The sequence below is a fragment of the Aythya marila genome (genome assembly GCF_965140915.1).
Source record: "Aythya marila genome assembly, chromosome: 10".
In the NCBI taxonomy this organism is placed as follows: Eukaryota; Metazoa; Chordata; class Aves; order Anseriformes; family Anatidae; genus Aythya; species Aythya marila.
In genome coordinates this window covers 7,262,976-7,273,151 of record NC_139051.1, presented here as the reverse complement: position 1 = coordinate 7,273,151, position 10,176 = coordinate 7,262,976, and the positions used below count along the sequence as shown (strand labels likewise).

At 37.5% G+C, this 10,176-nt stretch overlaps 2 protein-coding genes across 4 annotated transcripts in view; one reads left to right on the top strand and one right to left on the bottom strand.

The window, feature by feature from the left end:
- Positions 1–1,562: 1,562 nt before the first annotated feature.
- On the bottom strand, positions 1,563–10,010 carry THOC7 (THO complex subunit 7). The gene is made up of 8 exons (XM_082768512.1): positions 9,877–10,010; positions 9,511–9,628; positions 8,578–8,705; positions 8,143–8,229; positions 6,906–6,963; positions 3,286–3,352; positions 3,093–3,162; positions 1,563–1,957 (listed from the first exon to the last, which is right to left on the bottom strand). Exons 1-8 carry the CDS (start codon positions 9,893–9,895, stop codon positions 1,890–1,892), a joined length of 615 nt encoding a protein of 204 aa, XP_082624638.1. The 5' UTR covers positions 9,896–10,010; the 3' UTR covers positions 1,563–1,889.
- ATXN7 (ataxin 7) overlaps positions 9,990–10,176 on the top strand; it is a 78,460-nt gene continuing 78,273 nt past the window's right edge. For 2 of the 3 annotated variants that reach the window (XM_082768510.1, XM_082768508.1), the window contains exon 1: positions 9,990–10,125. The gene's annotated coding sequence lies outside the window, so the exon portion shown is untranslated. The remainder of the gene's footprint in view (positions 10,126–10,176) is intronic. The other variant, XM_082768509.1, reaches the window with a different exon arrangement.

Below are 10,176 nucleotides of genomic sequence, written 5' to 3'. Positions count from 1 at the left end.
ACATGATTATTTTTTTCATGCTGCTGCTGTTACGGAAACCAGTTTTAGTTGTTAAACGTCACCCACTCCTGTGGCTAACAGAAGGCCTTTCAACAACAAAAAAATTTAATACACTTTAAAAGTGTCTTCAGACTTTGTCATTTATGATCCTCATAATTCATGAAGGTGACTCCTCCCTGATTTAGCAATAATTTAGTATTGCTGCTTTACAAAATATTTTGCTGTTCACTGTTGTTAGGAGTGGGGGAAAAAAACACAGAACAGTAAATACTTTGACAGTGTATTTTTCATATGAAATCCTTTTTGTTTGCTTACTACCACCCCCGCCCCAGTCTGCAAAACCTTAAGAGCACAAGAAGCAGTGCATGTCTACACAGGCTCTATCGTATCAGCAAACCTGAGCTTCCCCTGTGTTCTGAGTTGACCAGCTGTGAAGTGGAGGACTTTTGACAGCTTCTAAGTCCAGGGCTGCACCATGCTACTGAAGTTGTACGACTTCTCGTTCAGCTGGCTTGCCTTTAGCAAACTTGGAATGCAAGCAAAACAAGCTCAGATATGTCTGTGCAGCCCAACGCACGCAGATCCACAGCCACTGAGAGTGGGAATTACATGGCATTTAGACTACAGAAGTCCAATGCTCAAGCCCCAGAAATCCCTCTCACCTGCCACCCAGTTTGAGGAGGCTCCATTCTGCGTAATGTTGTTTTACTTTAACCACATACACTTACCTCACAGTCTGAGCAAGATCCAAAATGTGTTCCTTTACCCAAGCCACAGAAGGGTTGATTTAACAGGTGGTTTTAGAACACAGCTAACAGGTACTGACATGACCTGCTACTGCCCCTTGTTCCTTGCCCCTGTCTTACAAAATCTTATAAAGCATGCTCAATTCTCTTCTCCTGTTGGGATGGTAGAAACCTGTATTTCGTACCTCCCAGCAACCTGCTCAGCTGCAAGCTACAGGACAGTCCAGGTGGATACATTCCACCTATTAATAACAAAAGTATCTGATATTCTTTAACATTACAATTGCAGCTCTACAGCTTACTTTTGTCATCATGAGGAAGGAAGGGTTCCACCGTCAGCGTCTACTGTTCCTGTTTCAGGAACTATGATGCATTTCATAATATGTTTAAACAGAGAAAATCCAGAAGCAGATAACAAGTGTTATCAGGATTAGACTCCTGGTTCTACGAGAACAAAGCACTTACACAGCACTTTTAAATGTATCAGTTTCAAATGTGACTTGACACGGTTGCACAGATTGCTGCAGTTCTTTGCATTGGCTTAAAAAACAGTACAGTACGATTTTTGCTGTCTTGCACCCTTTGACAAATACTCACTCATATAAAACAAATAGTCTCTACAGAATTAGATTAGCAAATGCTAGTCTAGTCACACACAAGTTCTAAAATGGCAACTCCTTTGAAAAACTAAGACCTTGGTTCTGTTTTAGATCCCATCTGGACTATGGTATGGAAACTGGGACTTGTGCAAATGTGCACTGACACCAGAGCAATATCAAATAACAAAGAGAGCCCTTGCTATTAGACTCATGGCCTACTAAATAATAGAAGAGTGTTTGTAAACACCTTTTATTGACACTGTTTTGCAAACACCTTAGTTCACAAATACTGTACAGAAGATTCACCCTTTGACAAGAAATGTGTTTTGGTTTACAAAGTTTGTGGACTAACACAAAGTGTCTGCCTGTACAGACCTGGAACTGTTTTTACCTGAAGCATAAGCAAAACAAAACATAAGCAAAACATTTTTGTATAAAAATTCAGAGGAGCAATAGAAAAAGTTTTTAGCTCCTGCTCTTTCACTACTGGCTTGAACACAAAATGAAGATATTTGGACATTCTTCAGTGGTTTTCACAACGTATCTACTGTTTGGTCTCTGTTTCCATCTGGGTTTCTTGAGATTCTTCAGCTTCTGAAAGTTTTTCATCATCTAAAATAATATATTATCGTTAGTCAAATATGCTTAAATTATATTTATGGACTATATTGGGAAAAAAAAAAATCCTCCTGAAGTTTAAGGCTGATATATGCTACAGCTATTACAGAAAAAATTGATTAAATTCTATAGGATCAATTAAAGCAAATAGTGCCAGACTGCTTCGAATTACATGCCTTATCTTTGTTTATTGATGGTTTATTTATTTCATATAAAGTTGTGCCTTCCACTAAGCTGTTATTTCTTTAACAAAATTCTGGACACTGAAAGGTAAACCACACATCCATATGAAAATGTATTTTAGAGACTAATATTTAAGCAAGTGTTAGTAACACTTTAATAACAGTAACCTTCTGCAAAAGTGCACCTAGGATTAACTGTTCATTCTGCTTAAGAAGATCTAAAGGGCCTTAGAGAATGGAAGTCTGCTCTTATAGCCACCTATGTATGTTAATCAGGTCACATTCCACAGACTATACCAACTATTGTGTCTTTAAAAGGCATGGCAAATATCCAGCAAATAATATTTAAAATGATATTGCCTATATTAGAGCATGAGCTGTAAACATCAATTTAAAAATATTCTTTGTACGATAAAAGATTAATGACTGCATTCCTGAATTTAGCTCATGTTTGACAGTTTTAGTTTCCGCTCTATTACTGGATTCCTGCCTGAGTAGGTAAGTCATTTGGCTTTTCTATATTCCAATTTATTTTTAGTAATACCTCCAATGATACCATGAGGACAGTGACATGTTCACTATTACTGAAACCTGAATTATACAAGAAAGTTTGGAAACTATGCACAAGATTATTTTTTTTGTAAAACAAACAAACAAAAAAATCACACTTGAAATAGCTATTCTCAATCTCCACATTTTCAAGTTGAAAGAAGTCTGTTGCCTACAGCCTAAGGCTAGTCAGGAGATGACATAGTGGCTAGCTCATAGAATTAAAAAAAAAAAAAAAAAAAAAAAAGTCTGAACTGACTGAGATTGGAAATAGATGTTGCCGATGCAAGAGGTCAACATCTTCAATTGCACTTAGCCAGTCCACTGCTAGAAGCTGTCATTACTTGTGATCTGCTGACACCCAACCCCTACGTATATCACTTAAGGACACCACTTACTTTCCAATGTTTGCTGAAGCTCATGGATAGTGCTCAGGAGAACATGAAACTGCTTTCTTCTCAGCTCCAACTGGAATGATAAAGTATATATTTAGAAATCTGAGAGCACATACAACCAACCAACTCATAGCAGACTATCAATTATTTATGTTCCTATTAAATAATTATATAACAATCTCTATGAAAAACCTACCTTATCTTCAACGTTTTCCTTAATGTGAGAAAGATGTTGAAGTTCTTTCCCCAAAGCTTCTAGCTGCCTGAAAAGAAATTGTCACAGTATTTTTAAAGTTCTGTGAATGTCTTGAAAAATACATTTGAACTAAGTAGAGGAAAAAGAACCATTAAATAAATAGCATAGGTAATAGCAATGCAAAGGTAAACAAAGTATAGTAAATTAAATGACATACAAGCAAGGCTACTTCACTTAAGTGGTTAAACTATAATGTTATAAACTTATAATTTCATTACTTTTATAGAAAACAGGGCTACCAAGCTGGAATACAACCGCACACCGGGCATTCTGCCTGTATACATATTATTTCTTGACCATAAAATAAAATTTAAAGAAGCGGGTTACACTAAACACCTGTGGTATTTTCCCAGGCCTTGCTAGTTCACAGTTTCTCTATGTTGACAGGAGTAGATTAATAAAAAACATAGCATCAGTGTGGAGAACATAACTGATAAACTGATAGAGCCAACAAACACACACAACACCTGCCAGACTTGACTCAAACACATAGCCAAGTACCTTATCTCTAACAATGGCAGACAGAGCAGTGGATAACATGCAAAATTCACAGCAGAATATGTAAAATAATCCATATTTTGGATGATACTGCATGATTTAGTTTATGTCACGGCAAACAAAATTTAGTACTTTTATTAGTGTGATCCATATAAACACTTCCTTCTCCAATCCCAGTTTTTATTTTAATGGAAAACTAAGAGATAATGGAATTAAGAGATAAAGGAAGCATGCAACATCTATATTCTTTGTTATTATTCTTATCCTTTTGACATGTAATCTGTCAAGACCTCTTGAGGACCTTTCTGCAAGTATCTGATCGGTTTTGATTCTTATTTGGACCCACTGTGGTCCACCAAAATTCCTTTTTGATAGGGTAAATAACGTACTGTAAGTTGGGTAGCTTTCAAATGAGGATGAAGGATAACTCCTACACTCAAACCTCCAGTTTGGCCCTTCTCGATTTCCTGTAATGTCTACTATAATTTATGCTCCATAAGACGAGAACAATGTTTCTTTACAGGTCAGGTGGATTAAGGCTGACCATCCCTGATTAATTAGCAGGCAGAGACATATAGAGGTCAGCAAGGGAATAAAGGCTTTTTTTCTGGAGCACTGACAGCTATTGCAACCAGTCTGGGTAGGGAATCACAACAGACCTTCCAGTCCTGAGTAACTCATGATGGTTGGGGAAAAGTTCTGGTTTAGTGCTACCTAAGGGTATTGTCTTTTTCTTTTTTTTTCCTTTTTTGTTTTTTTTCCTGAAACTCTGTACTGGTATCTTGAGGGGAATGCTTGAAAGAGGGCTGGATGTCACATTTAAACCTTCCTACAATGGAAACAGGTTAACAGATTATGGACTTATTCAATTATTTCACTAGTATTTGGCTTCTGGTTTCTGAAAGGCTTCTATTTTGCCAAAGGTGGTTGTTTATGCCTTGCTGTCAGCTGTAAGACTGTGAGAAGACATGTAATTTTCCAGCTACATCCAAGCTACACCTGGTGTTTTACTTCTTTTACTTTCAGCTCCAGAAAATCTTTGCCTAATCTTCTCATTTTTATATCTCCTTTTCTAAGACAGTGTCATTTCTCAGTGCTGTAACAGCTCTTCTGATACTGCAGCTAATTACACCGTGGGCACTATGATTTAGTGGTTCAGCTCCTGTCACTTCCTGAATTGGCTACTGTGCATTACTCTTGACTAAGTCAATAACTACTTCTCTTCTTTTGTGCTGCAGGACTGGTTGTTCCAAGAAATAGTCCCTTACAAGCATTAAAAAATTATTTCTCTGAACTTTGTCCTATTGTGTCATATGACCTGCAAAAGCTATAAATGTAACTCTTGCGATAAAGTATGACATTTTTCCTCACAAGACATTTTCTCTAGCGTTTTCAGTGATTGAGTTCAAGACATTGTTAGCAAGGCTTCCTCCACTCTGATTTAAGGGTGGTCTTTCTTGATTAACAGTACTTGATTTTTCTGTACTTCCCTCAAACTGGAGAGAAAGGAAGCCTTGCAATAAAAATACTAGAGGAAAATTTCATCTAGCTTCTTTATCTAGTGTTCACTTGGAGAGGTGAGTTAAAGCTAAAATACCTTTGAAGCAAGTTCCCTTCAAACTTTTTTTTCTATTATGTTCCATTTATAAACTCTGTAAAATGGAGACTCAATCTGTTGTAGTTCAAGTCTGTATCTTTGGCTACAAATACAAAGGACTAAGGACAAAAGGGCATATATTGTAGACACTCTTACAGTACATGAGCATGCTGGTATTTCTAACAATATATACCCTTCTAAAGAGAGGAGAAAATGATGTTTAAGAAAAAGACAAAATGCTAAATTTACTAGCTGTAAGTTACTGTCATTCCTAGCTTTGCTCAAGAAACTCACACCTGGATGTGTTGCACAAAATTAAAACTAGCCCCAAAAAAATCTAAACAACCTGGAATTCTCTTTTTTAAAAAAAACAAAAAAAATATATATATATATATTGTTTAGTTATTTCCATTCTTAATCAATTGACTTATCTGAAAAAGCTTCACTTGTAATAATTCTTTATTAATGAAGTGTCACTTGATAAATGGCATATGCTGACTAATGAAGTGAGAAGTAGCTCAGCCACATGAGAATGGACTGAAATAATCCAAATTGTGGTAGTAAAATCGAAAGAAAAAAAAAAAAAACATTCAAAAAAGAAGTGTGTGAAATAGTCCCAGAAGTTTATAGCCATAAAAATGTTTATATTAGGGTAATGATATGATCAAAAAGCTTCATTTTGCTATAAAACACCATGAAACGTGAAATAACAATTTTATTGAAAGAAGACATCAGGATAGGCACAAGTTGCATTTAAATGAGAAAGTAATCCAATGCTACATCTTCAATCATGTAAAGAACAAACTCACAGATAGAATGTTTTTGTGGCTTGATAAAGTTCAAAAGATGATCTCCCCATGATTATTCAAAATGACCCAAAAGCACAAGCAGTGATCCAAATCCAACTATGACACAGGTAGTACTGTAAGTTATAATCAGGACACACCGGACAGCAGGTAGGTCTAATCTACGTGCTAGGGCAGGTTATATTGTGGTATATAAGGTAGTGATTTATAACCGGGCATGCAGGAACAACTACTACAAGGAAAACATAGAACAAGCCTAAAAGCTTTCTCCTGCTTTCTCTAATTCTATCTTACTTGCCTGTGTGATATATATTCTGCATAATTACTTGCTGGTGCACTTTAGAGTACTGCCGCGCTATCTCTCTTTCCTGATCAACTTGTCACTGATAAACTGTCGTGCATTTACATCTGAGTTCACTCATTCACCTTAACAATGGAAAAATTTCAAATACAAAATTATTAGCAATGCTTCTGAATCCATACAGATGGAGATTAATTAAAGAAAGCTCATATGGGCACAATTTTAAAATGAAACCTAAGTTTTTCTGGTGTCAAATTATTTAACAGTAAGGAAAGGTCAAACTGAAACCAAGGAAATGTCAAATCTCATGATTTGTAACTTTCTGGGTTATTATACTTTAATGCAGTCTCATACTTACTTCAGTGTTTCATGTCTGTCTGGATGATGCTGTATTACTTTGGCCAGTGCATCATATTCTGAAAGAAATTTAAATGTTATTAGTCTAAGCAATTCTGAAAATACAAATTGAAGAATTAAAACTTTCACACCATAGCATAGTACCAGTTCTTTCTACTTCTTGAAAACGTGTTTTAATATTTTCAAATTTGTACGTAATATGCTATACACCTAAAAAAGTATTTGTGCAAATATACATATTAATATGTATGTAATTTGTCATATATATTATATACGTATATAATATATAAATGTATATAATTTATGTCGTACCATAACATTTAAAAGTAGATGATCACATCAAAAGCTATTTTAAATAAACTTCAGATATGATTGTAAGCTATTATTTACTCACTCAAACTTACCCAGTACTAGAGCTTTGCAAAAGATGAGGCCAGAAAACATGACCTTTAAATAACTGCATTGTTGCACACTTGGTCTTTGTGTATGATTCAAAAATACTGCTTTTAGATACCATATTTTATATATATATTAAAAAAAAATTGTGTTGATAAGATACTACACAAACATTTAAGTTTTTTAGAGAAAAATACAAAATACTACAAGAGAAACAACTGAATGTATTTATTCAATATTTTGCATGTTAAGAACAATATTATGGTCATATAGGCAACTAACATAGACGTTTCCTAATGGTAATATTGTACGTATGCTGAACACCTCATTCAGATAGAAACAATTGTGTAGTAGGCTAAGACTGTCTTACAAGGAAATGCTTTAAGTTTCAACTGAAATTACCAGCATATACTTTTAAGAGCAGGGAACAAATATGCCTCTTGTACCTGGTTAAAAGTTATTTTGTAAGGCTACATATGGAGATGGTGGGTGTGCAACTGGCACAATATTTTCAGTGTTGGATATGTCTTTTTTTTTGTCTTGCTGTTAATAATATGCTTTAGGTCTTATGTCACCTGAATTGCCATTGGATGCTTTTGTTTTTGTTTTTTCTTTGGCCTGGAAACAACTCCCTGAACTGCTCTTTAGGTTTTCCTGATGTTGTATGTCACTGAGATCTACTGGCTCATCCTGCAAACTTATACTAGGAGGTATGAAACCCACCAGGCTACATATAGTATTGACAATGCTAGTATTTTCCCCTGCATTTTCAAAAATTTATAATCTATTTTCTGGTACAATGTATGAAACCACACAGTGTAAATGTAGATGTTGCTTCTTACCCTGGCGATTTTTTCGAATTCTTTTTGCTTGCAGGATTTGTTTCTTGCATTCAGAAATCTTCTCGTGTGCTGCAGCTATACTATTTTCTTTAACAAAACGATGTACAGAGTTAGACTGAAGTCAAACAACACATGTCAACAAGCCATTCTACTAAACTATAAAAATATAAATAGCTGTTTTTGATATGGTGGCCTGCTAGTTCCTTAAGCTTCAAACCTACATACTCTTCAGTAGATTTAAAAAGCTTTTATTTATATGTATTGTACATGTGGATGAGAGGCTTACAAGGTAATCATGGGTGCTATTTAAAAAGAAATAAATTACTCATCATATGTATATATTATGTTCACCAGAACTGGCTCTAGTTTCTTCATGAAAGAGAAATAGTCAACAACAACAACAAAAATAAACAAATAGTATTTTCTCATCTTTACCTATATCCTTATAGATTTTTTCATAATTTTCCATTTCTCTCAGGTTCATATCATATACCAGAAGAGTTTTTCCCATTGAAAATTCACACTGCGATAAAGTACTCAGCATCCGTTGGTACTGACTGTAACTGAAAGCAGACAAAATATTCATTCCTAAGCAGCATGAAAATACCTGTCTATATAACAAGAAAACAAAGCCTCAGGTAACGTAAGAAACAGTTAAACAGTAATTACTAAACAAATAAAATATTTCAAGGATTCAATGTATAATTTTTGGAAGTGCAGTCAGAAACACTGTATCAAGTAATTCTATCATGATGTTCTATAAGGTTCAAAGTTGGTATTAAAGCACTGCACAGGCTGATCCAGGCATTGTACGCTCTGTGACCACCAAGATTAACATTTAAATACTCCAGTGCTTCACTGTACCTGCTATCCTTACCTGGTGTCCTCCTGGAATTTACATCTGTTCTTAAAACAGCCCCCACAGCAGAACACTGTATTATTTCCCCCACTGCTTTGGTCTGATTTTTAAAAAATAAAGACCAGCAGAAGCAGACACAGGAACAGCACTGCCCTTACCTAGGGGAACAACTGCACAACCACCACCTAAACTATTCAAGTCAAGATCCTGCTATAATATCGTGACTGATGGATCGTGAAGCAACAAGGCAATCTTGAGGACATTCAGAGCATTGTTAGATTTCATGAAGGGGGTTGTGGAGTAATTTTTGAACCATCTCCAGTCCGCATCTCCTACGCTAACACCCCGTCTTTGTCCTGGAAACACCACAGAGCCAAAGCAGAGCAGCAGATGCGTGCATTTTAACACAGTAGATTTGCTTTTTCAAAGCAGATCAAGCCCCATTTCCCACAGAAACGCAGACTAAATAGTCCAAAACAACAACAACAACAAAAAAAGACAACAAATACCCTTCCTCCTGAGATCCGGAATTGCACCACTTAATGAAACTCTTCACCAACAAATTGATCCGCCTGTCGTCACCCGCCCCGTCGCCATCGATTAGAAGCCGTTTGCGGATAACTTCATCTGAGGGAAAGAAAAAATAAAAAGAAAAATAAAAACGTTTTTTTCTTTTTTTAGTGCCTGTCCCGGGCAGGGTTACCCCGGGAGGACCCGCGGAGGAGAAGCAGCGGGAGGGGAGGCCGCGGACAGAGGAGGGCGGCCGGGAGGGGGGCGGGGGGGAGAGGTTGGTGAAAGGGTCTGGGGGGTTTGTGGGGTCGGATAGGGCTGGAAGGGGGCACGATGAAGGGAAAAGGGCAGGAGGGAGGGCTCACCGTCGGTCACGGCCCCCATGGCGGCGAGCGAAGGAGGCGGCGGGGCGGCGGCAGGGAGTGAGGTCAGCTCCCACAATGCAGCCGGCGGGAGCGGCCGCCATGGAGGGGGAGGCGGCGGCGGCGGCCGGGGCCTGAGCGGCGGCGGCGGTGGCAGCGCCGGTGAAGGAGGACAGGGGACGGAGGAGGACAGGCGGTGGGGAGGGCCGGAGGGCGACGGAGCGGCCCCCTGGCGAGGGGCGGCCCCGCCAGGTGAGGGGATGAAGGGGGAGGGAAGAAAAAGGGCCCCGATCCCCCCCCCCC